Raw genomic sequence first — 21,356 nt, 5'->3', positions numbered from 1 at the left:
TTCCTAGTGCTACCTCGCACTCATGCGGGGGGAGGGGGATGGTATTCCATGTGTGGCGAGGTGGCGATGGGAGTGAATGGGGGCAGACAGTGTGAATTGTGTGCTTGGGTATATATGTATGTGTCTGTGTATGTATATATATGTGTACATTGAGATGTATAGGTATGTATATTTGCGTGTGTGGACGTGTGTGTGTGTGTGTACATTGTGTATGGGGGTGGGTTGGGCCATATCTTTCGTCTGTTTCCTTGCGCTACCTCGCAAACGCGGGAGACAGCGACAAAGCAAAATAGATATAAATAAATAAATATATATATATACAGCGACAAAGCAAAATAAATAAATGAATAAGTAAATGAAAATAAATATATGTATATCCTGGGGATAGAGGAGAAAGAATTCTTACCACGCATTTCTCACATGTCGTAGAAGGCGACTTTAGGAGACAGGAGCGGGAGGCTGGAAACCCTCCCCTCCTTGTATTTTAACTTTCTAAAAGGGGAAACAGAAGAAGGAGTCACGCGGGGAGTGCTCATCCTCCTCGAAGGCTCAGATTGGGATGTCTAAATGTGTGTGGATGTAACCAAGATGGGATAAAAGGAGAGATAGGTAGTGTGTTTGAGGAAAGGAACCTGGATGTTTTGACTGAGTGAAACGAAGCTCAAGGGTAAAGGGGAAGAGTGGTTTGGGAATGTCTTGGGGGAGGGGGTTGTTATTTCATGATGATATAGCGATGGTGGCTGATTCGGGTGAGAAAGAAGAAAGCTTAGAGTAAATATAAATAAGAGCAAGGTTATTGGGTACAGTGGGGTTGAGGGACAAGTCAGTTGGAAGGTAAGTTTGAATGGAGAAAAACTGGAGTAAGTGAGGTGTTTTAGATATCTAGGAGTGGATTTGGCAGCGGATGGAACCATGGAAGTGAATCATAGGGTGGGTAAGGGGGCGAAGGTTCTGTAAGCGTTGAAAAATGTGTGGAAGTTGAGAACATTATCTTGGAAAGCAAAAATGGGTATGTTTGAAGGAATAGTGGTTCCAGCAATGTTATATGGTTGCAATGTGTGGGCTATAGATAGAGTTGTGCGGAGGAGTGTGAATGTGCTGGAAATGAGATGTTTGAGGACAATATGTTGTGTGATGTGGTTTGATTGAGTAAGTAATGAAAGGGTAAGAGAGGTGTGTGGTAATAAAAAGAGTGTGGTTGAGAGAGCAGAAGAGGGTGTTTTGAAATGTTTTGGTCACATGGAGAGAATGAGTGAGGATAGATTGACAAAGAGGATATATGTGTCAGAGGTGGAGGGAACAAGGAGAAGTGGGAGACCAAATTGGAGGTGGAAAGATTGAGTGAAAAAGATTTCGAGCGATTGGGGCCTGAACATGCAGGAGGGTGAAAGGCGTGCAAGGAATAGTGTGAATTGAAATGATGTGGTATACCGGGGTTGACGTGCTGTCAATGGATTGAACCAAGGCATGTGAAGTGTGGGGCCTGGATGTGGAAAGGGAGCTGTGGTTTCGGTGCATTATACATGACAGCTAGAGCCTGAGTGTAAATGAATGGGGCCTTTGTTATCTTTTCCAAGTGCTTCCTCACACACATGCAGGGGGAGGCGGCTGTCATTTCATGTCTGGTGGGGTGGCGACGGGAATGAATAAGGGCAGACAGTATGAATTATGTACATGTGTACATATGTATGTCTGAGTTTGTATATATATGTATACGTTGAGATATATATATATGTATATGTTGAGATATATAGGGATGTATATGTGTGTGTGTGGACGTGTATGTATATACATGTGTATGTGGGTGGGTTGGGCCATTCTTTTGTCTGTTTCCTTGCGCTACGTCGCTAACGCGGGAGACCGATAAAGTATAATAAATAATGAATTTTTTTTTTTTTTTTTTTTCCGCTGTCTCCCGCGTTTGCGAGGTAGCGCAAGGAAACAGACGAAAGAAATGGCCCAACCCACCCCCATACACATGTATATACATACGTCCACACATGCAAATATACATACCTACACAGCTTTCCATGGTTTACCCCAGACGCTTCACATGCCTTGATTCAATCCACTGACAGCACGTCAACCCTGGTATACCACATCGCTCCAATTCACTCTATTCCTTGCCCTCCTTTCACCCTCCTGCATGTTCAGGCCCCGATCACACAAAATCTTTTTCACTCCATCTTTCCACCTCCAATTTGGTCTCCCTCTTCTCCTCGTTCCCTCCACCTCCGACACATATATCCTCTTGGTCAATCTTTCCTCACTCATTCTCTCCATGTGCCCAAACCATTTCAAAACACCCTCTTCTGCTCTCTCAACCACGCTCTTTTTATTTCCACACATCTCTCTTACCCTTACGTTACTCACTCGATCAAACCACCTCACACCACACATTGTCCTCAAACATCTCATTTCCAGCACATCCATCCTCCTGCGCACAACTCTATCCATAGCCCACGCCTCGCAACCATACAACATTGTTGGAACCACTATTCCTTCAAACATACCCATGAAATATATATATTAGAAAGGATCACAATTTTGCGCGTGATCAAGTATATTCCTAAGAGTCCATAGTGAAAATGAAACATGATAAGTTCCCAAGTGCACTTTTGTGTAATAATCACTTCATCAGGGGAGACACAAGAGAGAAATATAAGTCAGTTGATATAGAATGAAGAGCCGAAGCTAGGACGTCATTTGGTAAACATGTTTGCTAAGCAATTTTTTTTTCCATGCAAACGTACATCCCATCTAACTTGTCCCTGACCCCTGCTGAACCTAATATGTTTGTGTGTGTGTGTGTGTATTAAATGTTTCACTAGTATATTGCTAATATGTCTTTTATTAGAAAAGTTGATGAATTTAATAAATTTAGCATTTTGGGAGCATATTTATTGCTTAGTTTGTTGACTTTTGCTTCCAAAAACTCGTAGATTACTGTTTGGTGATGGGTTGCCTTCTTAGCCTATTGGCAAATACTTTTCCTTTATCAACTTAAGATGGCTTTGTAATATGCATGTTAGGAGACAATCACAGCTAGACTACATGTTAGAAGATGAGACCTTCACGACTCAGAGGAATGAAAAGCAGTGATATAGAGTACAATTCAAGTTGCAACACATATGGTATTTTGGTTCTCATATGCATTAGCTTCATGTGTTGCGGTAGGATCTTATGGGTTAATAGTAGTTTGTGTGTTATTGAGTCAGGCTTGCAGGTTTGATGTTTGTAATGGTCTACAAATATTAATGTTAGACTCCTCCATTATGAAATGATTTACATGGCCTCTAAAATTTTTTACACTTCTTAAGGCTTCCAGCAAGAAATATTTGGTGTTACTAAGATATTTGGTTTCTCTACCCAGAAGGGGGTTGTGGGGAAACCAGTATAGCATGGATGTCATTCGTAGCAAGTGAATACACTAAGAGTCTTAGTCATCTTAGTTTAGGTACCTATGTGTATGAAATTACTCTGATGCCAGTATTTGGTTGGGAAGGATTTTTGTATTTCTGTAATTATTGTGGTAGAGGAGATGCAAATAGAATTATGCCTAGCACTTAAGCCATCCCAAAGCCCAAAGCTGTCTTGACTCATCAGTTTTCCCAGGCTAACCTCAAAACTTGAACCTCTTCCCCTCCTCCACAATGTTAGGTCACTTTTCCTCCTCTCTAGATATTAATTTGGTTTTCCTAAGAACTTTTTGTTTGTGTGCCCCCACCATATGCAATACTCGGCAAGCTGTTGGATCACATGAATACTGTGTTGCCATTGGCAACTCAAGGATGGGCTGTTTTGATTACTATTTCTTTGCCTACACTGTGAAGCTTCGGAATTCTCTGCCCTCTCATGTCATATCCAATAACTATGACCTGGCACTTTTCTTTTTGAAAAACAGGGTTTTCATGTCCTCGAAAATTCATTATTACTTCTCTCCATCTACTTTTCCCTTTCATTAACCTCTTTATATTTCAATTAATGCCTAGCTTTGATGTGGACTTCTGTCCATGACTGGAGCCTCCAACGTAAAGAGAAGAATATATGTTCATGATAGATAGATATATCTTTTGTAAGGATATATTACATTATATAAAAGCAGAATATCAAGAAATGTTTTTCTGATAGTTTTTGATTTTCTTTTATGTTAGTGAAAACACACATACATGATGGTATGAGTCATGTTTTGTATCTTATTTCCCTATAGCTCATGGTGAATGAGTCTGGGAGACATTTAACACTTCGATTGAAATCCCTTAATGTAGTAGATCAGTGTTGGTAGAAGATGGTCAGTATCTTCTAATGCATTTCTTTCTTCTTAAGAAGGATGAAGTTCTTGAGCATTTCTTTTTGACACGTGAACACGACAAGCCCGTGACTTCTTTGATTACTGGTTAAATATGTCGTGACTGGAGCCAAATTGTAGGGGAATTGCTTGTCCAATGTAACACTGCTTTATATGGCAGGGCATCTTTCAAGGAATTTTCAGATGGGCCCATTATGTGTGTAGAAATAAGTGATAACTATCATGGTAAAAAGCTCACAGGGAATATAACTATGCACACTGTTATGAGGAAAAGGGCCTCAAAGGGTCTAATGTTTTGGGGCAAAACTATCTTTTTGCTCTTGAGCTCCGGGAGGGAAGGAAGAAAGAGTGTACTGGGCTCATTGCCCCACAATTAAGTATGTCAAAAGATATCGAGTCTGATACTGTTCTCACCATTGGTTTTCAAATATCAAACATGATGCAAGCTGACCCCAGCTTATCATTGGTTTACGTGATTATTGTTTTTCATGTGGTCACATGGTGAATCACTCTATGTTGTTATCTAGAGATGGTCACTTTGAGATAGAATGGTCTGTAGGATTTGTATGATAGTAAAAGATATTTAAAAGAGTAAAAAATTATAGAAACAAAATTCAATGGGCATGTATTTTAAAGGAATGGATGTGTGTTTGAGAACAGAATTGAAATTTGATTTGTTGTTAGATGAACAAGTGGGAGAAGGTACAAGAATTCATAGATTCAGTGATGATGGTTGAATAGAAGATGTCATTTTTGAGAGGCAATCATAATTCTGTAGTGTAGTAGGAAGAATGAAAATATGTATCGCCAGCTATTATTATGTAGTTTGCTAGATGGAGTGGTTAATTCTTCTATGATGTGTGCCTGTGAAATGAGATATGTGATCATAGAATTGATAATGGTGTGCAAAAAATTGAGAATGATTTCCAAAAAAAGTAGATTATGATCTGGGAAAGAAAGCTTGAGGAATGAAGGTGTTGCATGTAAAAAAAGGTTCAAAGAGGGAAGTGGATGATAGATAAAGATGGTTTAGACACATGCACAGATTTGATGAGGAATGAATGATGTTTATTTGTAGGAGGTTGATGGTGGATAAGCTGATGCAGGAAAACAAATAGTAAGGAATACACAGAAATATGGAATAAGAGAATTTCATGTATGTTCATGCATGTTGTATATGTTGATAAATGTGAAAATACTGTATGAAATCACTCTGAATTGTTTTCTTTTTCCCTTTGGCTGTTCCTTAACTTACACTTTTGCCTGTGGATAAAGGTTGTTTGTTTCTACCATTCCACATCAGTACTTAAGCTAACAGCACTTGTACAGAACTTGACATACCATTCATATTGATTAAGCTCTCCACCAACTAATTGGTGTCCACTGAAGTTGCCCAAAGATCTGTATCTAAGCCAAACTGCTATTTCAGATAGAGACCTGAAATCACACAAGGGGAAGGTGAAGACAAGCAAAACAACTTGTGTAGTACAAAGGAACAGGACAAGTTCTGAGGTATCTACCTCTTCAGAGAAGACAGCAAACTGGTGTAAGAAAATTGTTCAGTGACACTTCCAGGACTTCCAGGGATGCACCCTGGATTCATTTTGGTGTGATTCACTCGAGCTACTAAAAACACCCAAGGAATTTTGTTGAATTAGTGAACTCGCATATAGTGAGATATTCATTCATATGAAATATTACACTCTGTGAAAAGGAAGCTTGAAATTTATGCAGTTGTGCTGTTATAAGAAAAGGTATTTTGACTGATTTCCACTGTAAGATCTCCTATATGACCTTGATGCTAATGTTGTTTTGATTTTTCAAGAAAGAAGGTTTGAAAGTAAGATATGACATATACCAGCACATATTCATATTTTATACACAGCATTTTCTATCCCTTTTAAGGTCTAATGATGGATATACTAGTACTCAGTCATGAGAAAAAGTTTGAATGCAGTGAATGTGGGAAACTATTTACAAGGAAACACCACCTCAAGACCCATACATTTATTCACACAGGTGAAAAGTTTGAATGTGATGAATGTGGGAAACAGTTTACTCGGAAGAACAATCTGAAGGCCCATAAGCTTACTCATACTGGTGAGAAGATTGAATGTAGTGAATGTGGGAAGCAGTTTGGTAGTATTAGAAGCCACAACACTCATCAGTTAATTCATACAGGTAGAACATTTGCATGTGATGAGTGTGGGAAACAATTCACTCAGAAAGGGCACCTCAAAAGCCACAAACTTCTTCACACTGGAGAAAAAAAGTTCAAATGTGAAGAATGTGGGAAACAGTTTGCCCAGAAAAGCAACCTCAATACACATAAACTTATCCACACTGATGACAAGAAGTATGAGTGTGAAAACTGTGGTAGAAGATTTATCAGGAAGAGCCACCTAAACACCCACAAAATTACTCACACAGGTGAGAAAAATTTTGAGTGTGAGGAATGTGGAAAACAGTTTGCTCATAAGAGTAGTCTTAACACTCATACTGTTATACACACAGGTGAAAAAAAATTCAAATGTGAGGAATGTGGTAAAAGATTCATTAAGAGGAGTGATCTTAATACTCACAATCTTATTCATACTGGAGAGAAAAAGTTTCAGTGTGAAGAGTGTGGGCAAGTATTTACCCATAGAGGTAGCCTCAATACCCATGCCCTTATTCATACAAGTGAAAAAAAATTCAAGTGTGAAGAATGTGGCTTGCTGTTCTCCAGGAAAAGCCATCTCAACACTCATAATCTTATTCACACGGGTGAGAAAAAGTTTAGATGTGAAATATGTGGCAAAAGGTTTACAAGGAAGAGCCACTTAGACACTCATAAGCATGTTCACACTGGTGAGAAAAGGTTTGAATGTGAGCTGTGTGGAAAGTTATTCACTCAGAAGAGCAGCGTCAATACACACAGGCTTATCCATACTGGCGAGAAAAAGTATAGATGTGAAGAATGTGGTAAGCTCTTCACTCAAAGATTTAATCTTAGTGTTCATAAGCTTATTCACACTGATGAAAAATATGAGTGTGAGAAATGTGGGAAAAGGTTCATTAGAAAAAGTGACCTCAACATCCACAAACTTATTCATAAAGGTTATATCTCTCAGGAAGTGAAGGAGGAATGGAACCTAAGAATGTCAACCAAATCTATGGATTTTTCACATTGATTTTATACTGATGAACTTTCAGCAACAGCATGCACATGACAGTGACTTTTCATTCATCAGTACACCTTTAGAGTTCATTAGGTGATATATCACTCTTGTTAAAGTCCTCATTGAAATATGGCTGTACTCAGAAGACTTGAAGTGAACCTGACACATATGCAGTCTATGGTATTAGAAAATAAAGACATGATAATTAAAAAAAATAGTATGTGAAAATGTTGCCTTGGAGAAAACATATGTATGAAAATATGCACATATCATTTCATCTCGCCCTGCTGTACCCTAAGATAAAAAGCATGTACCTGTTTGAAATTATATAACTTTGACAAGTTTTGAAAGCATGTACCTGATTGAAATTATATAACTTTGACAAGTTTTGAAGTATAATACGGGAAGAAGGGCAGGAAGCTCTTAATTTTTCCCAGAAAAGACTAAGGAAATCACAGATTCCAGGTATATGAGAGCAGATAACATTATTACATCATATGAAATAAGCAGTGTATGAGATAGACAAGATGTTAAGAGACATGTTTTATCTTGGCAAAAGCATAAAATAAAGTGGTGGAAAAATATCTTGTGTACACCATGAGTTATAACTATATATATGGTGACTGAGTTTGGTAAAGTGTGTGAAAGAAGAAAGTTAAGAGTAAATGTGAATAACAGCAAGGTTATTAGGTACAGTCGGGTTGAGGGTCAAGTCAATTGGGAGGTAAGTTTGAATGGAGAAAAACTGGAGGAAGTAAAGTGTTCTAGATATCTGGGAGTGGATCTGGCAGCGGATGGAACCATGGAAGCGGAAGTGAATCATAGGGTGGGGGAGGGGGCGAAAATCCTGGGAGCCTTGAAGAATGTGTGGAAGTCGAGAACATTATCTCCGAAAGCAAAAATGGCTATGTTTGAAGGAATAGTGGTTCCAACAATGTTGTATGGTTGTGAGGCGTGGGCTATGGATAGCGTTGTGCGCAGGAGGGTGGGTGTGCTGGAAATGAGATGTTTGAGGACAATATGTGGTGTGAGGTGGTTTGATCGAGTAAGTAATGTAAGGGTAAGAGAGATGTGTGGAAATAAAAAGAGCATGGTTGAGAGAGCAGAAGAGGGTGTTTTGAAATGGTTTGGGCACATGGAGAGAATGAGTGAGGAAAGATTAAGAAAGAGGATATATGTGTCGGAGGTGGAGGGAACGAGGAGAAGAGGGAGACCAAATTGGAGGTGGAAAGATGGAGTGAAAAAGATTTTGAGTGATCGGGGCCTGAACATGCAGGAGGGTGAGGGGTGGGCAAGGAATAGAGTGAATTGGATCGATGTGGTATACCAGGGTCGACGTGCTATCAATGGATTGAATCAGGGCATGTGAAGCGTCTGGGGTAAACCATGGAAAGTTGTGTGGGGCCTGGATGTGGAAAGGGAGCTGTGGTTTCGTGCATTATTGCATGACAGCTAGAGACTCAGTGTGAACGAAATGGGGACTTTGTTGTCTTTTCCTAGCGCTACCTCGCACACATGAGGGGGGAGGGGGATGTTATTCCATGTGTGGCGAGGTGGCGATGGGAATGAATAAAGGCAGACAGTGTGAATTCTGTACATGTGTATATATGTATGTGTCTGTGTGTGTATATACATGTGGACATTGAGATGTATGGGTATGTATATTTGCGTGTGTGGAAGTGTATGTATATACATGTGTATGGGGGTGGGTTGGGCCATTTCTTTCGTCTGTTTCCTTGCGCTACCTCGCAAATGCAGGAGACAGCGACAAAGCAAAAATATATATATATATATATGTATTTATTTTTATTTTTTTTGCTTTCCGAGATAATGTTCTCGACTTCCACACATTCTTCAAGGCCCCCAGAATTTTCGCCCCCTCCCCCACCCTATGATCCACTTCCGCTTCCATGGTTCCATCCGCTGCCAGATCCACTCCCAGATATCTAAAACACTTCACTTCCTCCAGTTTTTCTCCATTCAAACTCACCTCCCAATTGACTTGACCCTCAACCCTACTGTACCTAATAACCTTGCTCTTATTCACATTTACTCTTAACTTTCTTCTTCCACACACTTTACCAAACTCAGTCACCAGCTTCTGTAGTTTCTCACATGAATCAGCCACCAGCGCTGTATCATCAGCGAACAACAACTGACTCACTTCCCAAGCTCTCTCATCCCCAACAGACTTCATACTTGCCCCTCTTTCCAAAACTCTTGCATTTACCTCCCTAACAACCCCATCCATAAACAAATTAAACAACCATGGAGACATCACACACCCCTGCCGCAAACCTACATTCACTGAGAACCAATCACTTTCCTCCCTTCCTACACGTACACATGCCTTACATCCTCGATAAAAACTTTTCACTGCTTCTAACAACTTTCCTCCCACACCATATATTCTTAATACCTTCCACAGAGCATCTCTATCAACTCTATCATATGCCTTCTCCAGATCCATAAATGCTACATACAAATCCATTTGCTTTTCTAAGTATTTCTCACATACATTCTTCAAAGCAAACACCTGATCCACACATCCTCTACCACTTCTGAAACCACACTGCTCTTCCCCAATCTGATGCTCTGTACATGCCTTCACCCTCTCAATCAATACCCTCCCATATAATTTACCAGGAATACTCAACAAACTTATACCTCTGTAATTTGAGCACTCACTCTTATCCCCTTTGCCTTTGTACAATGGCACTATGCACGCATTCCGCCAATCCTCAGGCACCTCACCATGAGTCATACATACATTAAATAACCTTACCAACCAGTCAACAATACAGTCACCCCCTTTTTTAATAAATTCCACTGCAATACCATCCAAACCTGCTGCCTTGCCGGCTTTCATCTTCCGCAAAGCTTTCACTACCTCTTCTCTGTTTACCAAATCATTTTCCCTAACCCTCTCACTTTGCACACCACCTCGACCAAAACACCCTATATCTGCCACTCTATCATCAAACACATTCAGCAAACCTTCAAAATACTCACTCCATCTCCTTCTCACATCACCACTACTTGTTATCACCTCCCCATTTGCGCCCTTCACTGAAGTTCCCATTTGCTCCCTTGTCTTACGCACTTTATTTACCTCCTTCCAGAACATCTTTTTATTCTCCCTAAAATTTAATGATACTCTCTCACCCCAACTCTCATTTGCCCTTTTTTTCACCTCTTGCACCTTTCTCTTGACCTCCTGTCTCTTTCTTTTATACATCTCCCACTCAATTGCATTTTTTCCCTGCAAAAATCGTCCAAATGCCTCTCTCTTCTCTTTCACTAATACTCTTACTTCTTCATCCCACCACTCACTACCCTTTCTAATCAACCCACCTCCCACTCTTCTCATGCCACAAGCATCTTTTGCGCAATCCATCACTGATTCCCTAAATACATCCCATTCCTCCCCCACTCCCCTTGCTTCCATTGTTCTCATCTTTTTCCATTCTGTACTCAGTCTCTCCTGGTACTTCCTCACACAGGTCTCCTTCTCAAGCTCACTTACTCTCGCCACCCTCTTCACCCCAACATTCACTCTTCTTTTCTGAAAACCCATACAAATCTTCACCTTAGCCTCCACAAGATAATGACAAAAAAAAAAAAAAAAAAATTATTTTTTATTATACTTTGTCACTGTCTCCCGCGTTTGCGAGGTAGCGCAAGGAAACAGACGAAAGAAATGGCCCAACCCACCCCCATACACATGTATATACATACGTCCACACACGCAAATATACATACCTACACAGCTTTCCATGGTTTACCCCAGACGCTTCACATGCCTTGATTCAATCCACTGACAGCACGTCAACCCCGGTATACCACATCGCTCCAATTCACTCTATTCCTTGCCCTCATTTCACCCTCCTGCATGTTCAGGCCCCGATCACACAAAATCTTTTTCACTCCATCTTTCCACCTCCAATTTGGTCTCCCTCTTCTCCTCGTTCCCTCCACCTCCGACACATATATCCTCTTGGTCAATCTTTCCTCACTCATTCTCTCCATGTGCCCAAAGCACTTCAAAACACCCTCTTCTGCTCTCTCAACCACGCTCTTTTTATTTCCACACATCTCTCTCACCCTTACGTTACTCACTCGATCAAACCACCTCACACCACACATTGTCCTCAAACATCCCATTTCCAGCACATCTATCCTCCTGCGCACAACTCTATCCATAGCCCACGCCTCGCAACCGTACAACATTATTGGAACCACTATTCCTTCAAACATACCCATTTTTGCTTTCCGAGATAATGTTCTCGACTTCCACACATTCTTCAAGGCCCCCAGAATTTTCGCCCCCTCCCCCACCCTATGATCCACTTCCGCTTCCATGGTTCCATCCGCTGCCAGATCCACTCCCAGATATCTAAAACACTTCACTTCCTCCAGTTTTTCTCCATTCAAACTCACCTCCCAATTGACTTGACCCTCAACCCTACTGTACCTAATAACCTTGCTCTTATTCACATTTACTCTTAACTTTCTTCTTCCACACACTTTTCCAAACTCAGTCACCAGCTTCTGCAGTTTCTCACATGAATCAGCCACCAGCGCTGTATCATCAGCGAACAACAACTGACTCACTTCCCAAGCTCTCTCATCCCCAACAGACTTCATACTTGCCCCTCTTTCCAAATAATTATGAAATAAAAAATGTACTGCAGCAAAATCCTTCCCTAAGATTATGAATTCCTGTTGCTATTCAGAAATATAAGAGATTTTTACTGATAATACTTCATGTTAAACAAATTGTTGGTTGTAAATTTATTAGAGATTTATGTACAAAACCCTTTCACCTATTGTGTGTGAAATATTTTACCTTTGTGAGTGACAGGTCTTGTTTAGTTAGAGTGCTGTAACATTACAGTTGAGAGGGATGATGATAGTAATATAACAAGATGGTGCTTGCTTCATTCATATTAATCCTGAATGAAGAATTCATTGGCAAATGATTCAGTTGTTGTGGGGTATCAAACAATTTCATATATGTAAATATTTGTTGAATAAAGTGTTTGGAGGAAGAATGCTTGCCTTGCCTCCTTTGGATAAGTTAGTGCAAGTCATCAAGAGGTATATCATTTGCAAAAGATGTATCTTTCCACTCGACAGTCGTGCTTAGTACAACTATAGTTTTTAGGATATGTTAGAAATGTTCAGTTTCAAATTACTTTGAGTTGCGCTCATTGCTCATAAAAAGATTACATAGGCTAATTTAATCATTTGGATAAGGTTTCCTTCTTAATACTGTATTTACCAGAGATTATCTGGCTCACAGATTTTATTTATTCTAATAGGCTTATAATCAAAGGAAAAGTATGAATTTTAGTGTTTTATTATATCAGATAACAGTATTCTAATATCCTAATATCTTTAGCATTGTCATATGATGTGATCGCATTGACTACATAGGAAAAGTATTAAATGACCAGAAGTATAGTTTCACAACCTTTGTCATATGGATGAGTATGAAAAAAGGTTAGAAAGTTTACTACATTCTTTGTAAATTATATATAGCCCAGTTTTTTGCCTGAGTAATCACGTTCTTTTTCTTGTAAATTATATTGTTGAAACATTAAATTAAAAATTTTAATTCTCTCATCCTTATTTATGTATATATGTATGCAGTCTCTCCTTGTCTCAACACCTGATAACAATTAACCTACTCGTTCTTTGTAACTATATTTTTCCTGTGGTAAGTGCTGTGTGCTAGTCCTGCCATTTGACAAAGTTGTAGGTGGTAGGAACATTAGACAGGGGCGTGAAGTAAAAGTAGTTGGCAGAAACATTAGGTGGGAGCATTAGGATAATCTCAGGGTGGTTGTTGGAATATATTGTGGGAAGGTAGAGTATGCCAGAAATTGTTTGGAAACTTGGTGAGGAATGGACTACGAGGGTATAGATGTCAGAAGTGAAAGGAACAAAGAAAAGGGGGGGGAGAGCAAGAAGTAGGTGGAAGGATGGAGTGAAATATGCTTTGAAGGCTTGTGTCTTGAGCATGCAGGAGGATGTGGGCTTGCATGGGATAGAGGGCTTTGGAATGATGTAAGATACAGGAGGTGACATGCTGTCAGTGTACTGAACCAGGAAATGTTAAGCAGCCTAATAATCCTTGGAAAATGTTTGTTGGCCCATCCTACAGCTGTACATGCATTAATAATCCGACACCCACACTCGATGTTTGGCGGCAGCTTTTTCATTGTAATGATAGATGACCTGAAAATTTCTATTAGAGGCACCGTTCTTATGGTCTTAACCAGAAGTCCAACAGCTCGGACTTTGAGGTAATTCCATTTAGGAATAGCTACCCCACCCAGAGTTGACCTCATCGCTTCTTAGATACCCGGTTATCACTGCAGCAAGTCAGTCAGGAAGTTGGTGCACCACTTAACAGGTGTGCCACTCTGGTACCTGAAGTCTTGGCGATGAGACTCCAGACTTAGGGCATCCTCTTCATCGTTAGATGTCCCAACATGACTCCTGATGTTTCATATTCCTGCTTTGGTGGTGATGGTGGTCAAGGGAAGGGGAGGGATCCTCCCCTCCTGTTGTACTTTTCCAAAAGAAAGAAAAGAGAGATGGGCCAATTGAGGATTTTCCCTCTGAGTCTCGGTCATCTGTTCTTGACGCTACTTCGCTAAATTCCCAAGTGCACTTTCATGTAATGATCACATCATCAGGGGAGATACAAGAATGAGATAGAAGATGTAGAACAGTCAGAATATTTAGCTGGTGTCTTGGATAATCTTGATTTACCCATTTCAAATTCTCAGTATATTAATATGATTGTATATAAAAGACTTCTAGTTTCAATTTAGTGGAGAATATTATGCTAAGAAAATTGTTATGGCAATGGGTAACCTCCTTTTACCAGGTATTAAGTAATTTTTACATGGATTTCCTTGCAACAAAATTATAAGGATCTTACCCTCTAAGGCAATTTGGCTTAGGTATGTAGATGATGATCTTAGTGTTTGGTCAACAAATGAAAATTTACATTTCTCCCTTTAACAATTTTAGTACCTTCTATCAACTTTACTGTCGAAGTGGAATGTAATTGTATGTTACTATTTTTAGATTGCATGATCCATAAGGGTACAAATATGTTTAGATTTAGTATATACAGAAAAGACACCAATATTTGTTTTTATATTCATTACTACTTGGCTCAACATGACAGTTAAACTATCACCATTCCAGTTGATGTTCTGAAATTTATTGATGATGTTTGAGAAGATATATTCTATTCCAGTCCCTTAAGTTGGCAAAGAAATCATTTTATAGAGTTAAACCCAAACCTCCCCCTGATACCAAGAATTTTATAGCCCTCCCTTTTAGTGATAATTTTACATTGCTCCCCAATTTGCTTAAATCCTTTAATGTAAATGTATCCTTCACCAATAACAATGCTATAAAGAATGTCTTAGTAAAAAACTCACCAGAAAATTCTGTGGGCTGTGTTTACATAATCCCATGTGAAAACTGTAATATGTTTTATGTTGGGCAGACTGGTAAGGATCTTTTATGTTATACTTGAGCAACATAGATAAATATTTAATGAATTTCCCTTCCATAGTTTGTGGAACTGTTCCAGTAAGTTTGTATGAGGTGATTGTTTCTCAAGAACCTTTTCCCTGCACGTGGGAGATGGATACTCTGCTGGCCACCTGTAAGTGTACGTCTTCATTCTGGGGGATGACTGCCACAATTTAGTATAGTAAATTGTTGAAGATGAAGAGCATGCCCTTAACACTGCTTCAAGGAGACACTGCTGTTGGTGAGTGCTGTTCGTATTTGCACATCATGTGATCACAGTACATATAGCTGTTTTTCAAGTTGGAAGTTTGAGTATTCACTCTAATCACCTACGTGACACTATGGTTCAAAATACGAATGAGTTCAGAGATTGAATTCAAGGCAAATTATGGAAGAAAAGACAACAAAGAAGTCTTAAACAGGTGAGTGAATGCAGTAAAAATCATTGATGTGAGATTCCCTGTCAGTTTACTACCTTGCCTCACAAGCCCTCATACATTGTTATCTCTCTAGCCCCAGTACACTGGCCCCTCATGAGCCCCGGTACACTGGTCCCTCACGAGTACCGGTACACTGGTCCCTCACGAGCCCTGGTACACTGGTCCCTCACGAGCCCTGGTACACTGGTCCCTTACGAGTCCCAGTACACTGGTCCCTCATGAGTCTTGGTACACTGGTCCCTCACGAGCCCCGATACACTGGTCCCTCACTAGCCCCAGTATACTGGTCCCTCATTATCCCTGATACACTGGTCCCTCACGAGCCCCGATACACTGGTCCCTCACAAGCCCCGGTACACTGGTCCCTCACGAGTCCCGGTACACTGGTCCCTCACAATCCCCGGTACACTGGTCCCTCACAAGCCCCGGTATACTGGTCCCTCTAGCCCCGATACACTGGTCCCTCACAAGCCCCGGTACACTGGTCCCTCATGAGTCCTGGTACACTGGTCCCTCACGAGCCCTGGTACACTGGTCCCTCACGAGCCCCGGTACACTGGTCCCTCACTAACCCCGGTACACTGGTCCCTCACGAGCCCCGATACACTGGTCCCTCACTAGCCCCGGTATACTGGTCCCCCACGAGTCCCGGTACACTGGTCCCTCACAAGCCCCGGTACACTGGTCCCTCACTAGCCCCGGTACACTGGCCCCTCACGAGCCCCGGTACACTGCACTGGTGGTCCTTTCATCCTGGATGTAGTGGTGGTCCTCCCCAGCCCTGGGCATACCCGTGGTCTTTCCCAGCCATGGGTGTACTGGTGGTCTTTCCCAGCCATGGGTGTACTGGTGGTCTTTCCCAGCCATGGGTGTACTGGTGGTCTTTCCCAGCCATGGGTGTACTGGTGGTCTTTCCCAGCCATGGGTGTACTGGTGGTCTTCCCAGCCCTGGGTGTACTGGTCTTCTCGACCATTCTTAGGTCAGTAATTACCATGATTACTAGCAAGTCAATAATAATGCCACATTAATACCCTATTGACTGTTAACCCCTATGATAAATGGCTCCCATGATAGATATTATTTGTTTTGTATTTTGATCGGTAGAACCTGCCTAGATAGCTCAGTTGGGAGAGCGTTAGACTGAAGATCTAAAGGTCCCCGGTTCGATCCCGGGTCTGGGCATAAGTTTTGTCCATTCATCCACCGGCCAGTGCTGTGCACATCTTATAGACTTCCTTTTTTTTGTTCTCTCTCTCTCTCTCTCTCTCTCTCTCTCTCTCTCTCTCTCTCTCTCTCTCTCTCTCTCTTGTAATCTTCGGAAAAGCGATGTATGATCTGAAATGTTTCACAAAGTTCCCAAAGAATCACCACAGGAACACACTTTGATTACTAAACCTGGAAGGTGTGAGAGTTGGGTCCCGGTGTAGCTCAGCAGCAGCAGAGCATTAGTCTGCAGCTCGAGAGGTTCCCGTTTAAATCTTGGGCGTCCCTTGTAGATACTATTTTACATGAACAGTAAGTAATATACAGTACACTTCATGTAAAAGAAATAAGTGGTACATGTTAACATACTTTGCTCTTAGTGACGTATCATGTACGTTAACCGAAAAATGACATTTTTTAAAGAAGTAACCACTGTCTTTGCCATTAACCTTTGCACGAAATGAAAGTCAGTTATTAAGCCACATGGTCGTACCTGGGATCCTTCGCCCGGCAGGTTATTTCCACAGTACCGTCGGTTTCAAGACCTAGGTTGTTACAACCTCCAGGCCAGGGTCCTGCCCTATCCTGTTTGTACACAGGTACAGGGCTGTACGTTCTTGGGGGCCACACTTTTTATCCTTTTGATATTATGGTGTTGGTGTTTGAATTTTCTATTGTTAGTTGCATTTATTTCCTCTTGGTTTCGTTTGTTGCACATGTCCACAACTATGTTACACTGAAATGTTTTCCTATGTCTCTCCACCCTTTCAGTTGAGCATCTTATTCTGATTCTCTTGTCTTGAAAGAACTTTACCGTGCTTAGGCTGTCATAGCCTCGTAGTCCTCAGTGTGTACTTGTCATGTCTCTTAATTTTTCTTTCGTCCAAAGTGAACAGACTGAGGGTTTCTGTCCTCCCTTCATAGCTCATTCCACTCAGGTTGGGCACCATTGTTCCTGAATCCCTTTAGACCCTTTCTGTTAATGCTATATGACTCCTGAAGTGACTGCACTTACATGTTGCAGACTATACCAACCTAGGACGAACAAATGTCGTGGAGACCCTGCTAAGCATCTCTCCCCTCACAAACTTTCAGGCCAATATGACGTGGTTTGTCTCTCTCACGATCCTGTTCATATGATGTTTTGGTGATGAGTTTATAGAATCATGTTAACACCTGGATTTGTTTCACAAGATTCATACTGTCGCCCTCGCCGTATTCTTTTCAGTGTTCTGGTGTCGTGATAACTCCTTCCCATCTCCGTTACTTTCTATCTTCTATGGTACATATCTTCAGGGGTTATATCTTGGATACATCATATCTTCAGGGGTTATATCTTGGATACATCATATCTTCAGGGGTTACATCTTGGATACATCATATCTTCAGAGGTTACATCTTGGATACATCATATCTTCAGGGGTTACATCTTGGATACATCATATCTTCAGGGGTTATATCTTGGATACATCATATCTTCAGGGGTTATATCTTGGATACATCATATCTTCAGGGGTTACATCTTGGATACATCATATCTTCAGAGGGTTACATCTTGGATACATCATATCTTCAGGGGTTACATCTTGGATACATCATATCTTCAGGGGTTACATCTTGGATACATCATATCTTCAGGGGTTACATCTTGGATACATCATATCTTCAGGGGTTACATCTTGGATACATCATATCTTCAGGGGTTACATCTTGGATACATCATATCTTCAGGGGTTACATCTTGGATACATCATATCTTCAGGGGTTACATCTTGGATACATCATATCTTCAGGGGTTACATCTTGGATACATCATATCTTCAGGGGTTACATCTTGGATACATCATATCTTCAGGGGTTACATCTTGGATACATCATATCTTCAGGGGTTACATCTTGGATACATCATATCTTCAGGGGTTACATCTTGGATACATCATATCTTCAGGGGTTACATCTTGGATACATCATATCTTCAGGGGTTACATCTTGGATACATCATATCTTCAGGGGTTACATCTTGGATACATCATATATATATTCAGGGGTTACATCTTGGATACATCATATTTCAGGGGTTACATAATTATCTTCAGCCACTTGCCTTTAAGTACAGCGTCTTGTGTTGGTTTCCACGATATTTCGCAATTCCGGTAACTTTACGCTTCTCAGGAAATTGAGAAGCCCTCCTCTGACCCGAACCTGATTTATGATCAGCCTTCAGTAAGGGACAGTAATCAATGGCCGTTCACCCAGCCTTTATATGTAGGGTATTGTTTTCTCGCTCATAATGCTCCCACGCAAGATCGTTTCCTTCACACATTCACCTTTTTCCGTTCGTCTGATACTTTTCTTAATCCCTGATTTTTTTTTTTTTATGACCTTATGCTCCTCGGCATACTGGACTATAGTACATGGCTTCTCTCACTACTTGAGAGCACTAGTGTTGGTACTGACTTAGTACACCTCTTTTTCATGACATTGTTCTCATTAAACATCAGTAGCGATTGTCGGCTACGGGTCTCGGCACACTCAGAGGACAACTGGTGATTTGACATCTGGACCCTGGCTTTATTTGCTTCTATCTCCTTCATGAGCCTCAATTCACCGCTAACATTTTATTTATTACAAAATCTACCAGCTGGTCGTAATGGTACCCCAAGATCTTGTCCTTCCTTCCCTGGCTGGTAGTACCCCAGAGTCTTGTTCTTCCATGGCTGGTAGTATAGATGGGTACACTCTTTGTCATACTTTGATTTACGGAAACGAATATTATTTCTAGCGTAGTACGTTGCAATGGGTTCTACTCGAAAGTGGTCCACTGAGACTTGTAAGACGAGGTGGCCGAGTGGTTAAGGCGTTGGACTGCTAATCCAATAGGGTCTCCCTGCGTGGGTTCGAATCCCATCCTCGTCGGTTAACTTTTGGTTGATTTGAATCTTCTGAAAATGTATACTGGTATTAGGTTTTGATAGGATGAAAAGTATTTATGAAAAATGTTGGATTATGAACTGGTGGGGACATGAAAACCGCCACCGTAAATACAACATGAGTTCTAAGTCTGATTGTAAGCCAGATGCAGTTGATTTTTCTCATGATCAACAAATTCGGTGAATATATTTCTTCGTTATCGTATGACCTAACCATGTATAGACGAAATATATGTTACGTCAACGCCCCATCTTTACGAAATGTATTCGTTTGCAGTCATATAACTTCGGTAAGTAATCCCATAATTATCGATTATTTAGTTTGTAGAAATAATTTAGTCCGTGCAAACCTAACCCCAGATGTGTGTGAGTGTACCCCCGTAGTCTAGTGTAAGAGTACGTTGCTCATGACCGAGCAAATACCACACGTATGTAAACATTGCAAATAACAAAGAGACACGACTACTGCAGTGCCACATCCCTCGTGTAAGACTTAAGTAATACCCATATCCCACTAGTGTCAACCTTCTGGTCTCGTGTATACTCATATCCCACTAGTGTCAACCTTCTGGTCTCATGTATACTCATCTCCCAATATGGTCAACCTTCTGGTCTCATGTATACTCATATCCCACTAGTGTCAACCTTCTGGTCTCATGTATACTCATCTCCCAATATGGTCAACCTTCTGGTCTCATGTATACTCATATCCCACTAGTGTCAACCTTCTGGTCTCATGTATACTCATCTCCCAATATGGTCAACCTGTGAAGAGACATCACAGCTATGGGGGTGTCATCAGGGCTATGGAGGTGTCGTCAGGGCTATGGAGGTGTCATCAATGCTATGGGGGTGTCATCAGGGCTATGGAGGTGTCGTCAGGGCTATGGGTGTGTCATCAGGGCTATGGTGTCATCAGGGCTATGGAGGTGTCATCAGGGCTATGGTGTCATCAGAGCTATGGGGGTGTCATCAACGCTATGGGTGTGTCATCAGGGCTATGGTGTCATCAGAGCTATGGGGGCGTCATCAACGCTATGGGGGTGTCATCAACGCTATGGGTGTGTCATCAGGGCTATGGTGTCATCAGGGCTATGGAGGTGTCATCAGGGCTATGGTGTCATCAGAGCTATGGGGGCGTCATCAACGCTATGGGTGTGTCATCAGGGCTATGGTGTCATCAGGGCTATAGAGGTGTCATCAGGGCTATGGTGTCATCAGAGCTATGGGGGCGTCATCAACGCTATGGGGGTGTCATCAACGCTATGGGTGTGTCATCAGGGCTATGGTGTCGAGCTATGGGGGCGTCATCAACGCTATGTGGGCGTCATCAACGCTATGGGTGTGTCATCAGGGCTATGGAGGTATTGTGAGGGTTCTGCATCTCCTGGACCCGGGTACACCTCCGTGGCCAGAGTACACCTCCTGGGGCAGGGTACACCTCCAGGACCAGGGTACACCTCCAGGGCCAGGGTACACCTCCAGGTCAGGGTACACTTCCAGGTTCAGGGTACATCTCCAGGGCCAGGACACATCCAGGGCCAGGACACATCCAGGGCCAGGACATACCTCCAGGACGAGGACACATCTCCAGGGCCAAGATACACCTCCAAGGCCAGGGTACACCTCCTTGGCCAGGACACACCTCCATGGTCAGGGCACACCTGGGCCAATGCACACCTCCAGGGCCAGGATAGGGCCAGGGTCCATCTCCAGGGCCAGGTATACCTCCGTGGTCAGTGGACACCT

The 21,356-nt window shown here is 41.6% G+C and overlaps 1 protein-coding gene and 2 non-coding genes across 12 annotated transcripts in view; all 3 read left to right on the top strand.

The window, feature by feature from the left end:
- Positions 1 to 21,356, top strand: part of LOC139751179 (uncharacterized) — a 129,099-nt gene that overhangs the window by 85,110 nt on the left and 22,633 nt on the right. For 4 of the 10 annotated variants that reach the window (XM_071666304.1, XM_071666302.1, XM_071666301.1 and 1 more), the window contains one exon: positions 5,739 to 9,417. The exons of 1 other annotated variant lie outside the window; for it this stretch is intronic. In XM_071666304.1, the coding sequence (XP_071522405.1) occupies positions 6,220 to 7,482 (1,263 nt within the window). In that variant the 5' untranslated portion in view covers positions 5,739 to 6,219 and the 3' untranslated portion in view covers positions 7,483 to 9,417. Of the gene's footprint in view, positions 1 to 5,738; positions 9,418 to 15,073; positions 15,275 to 21,356 lie in introns of those variants that run through there. 5 more of the 10 variants (XR_011713294.1, XR_011713293.1, XR_011713295.1 and 2 more) reach the window with 3 other exon arrangements.
- On the top strand, positions 16,584 to 16,656 carry TRNAF-GAA (transfer RNA phenylalanine (anticodon GAA)). The gene has a single exon. It is a non-coding gene; the product is annotated as a tRNA-Phe (tRNA).
- Positions 19,512 to 19,593, top strand: TRNAS-GCU (transfer RNA serine (anticodon GCU)). Its single transcript has one exon. It is a non-coding gene; the product is annotated as a tRNA-Ser (tRNA).

Source organism: Panulirus ornatus, chromosome 11 (genome assembly GCF_036320965.1).
Source record: "Panulirus ornatus isolate Po-2019 chromosome 11, ASM3632096v1, whole genome shotgun sequence".
Taxonomy (NCBI): domain Eukaryota; kingdom Metazoa; phylum Arthropoda; class Malacostraca; order Decapoda; family Palinuridae; genus Panulirus; species Panulirus ornatus.
Note: the sequence above shows the minus strand (reverse complement) of the source record. Positions and strands in the feature narration are given on the sequence as shown.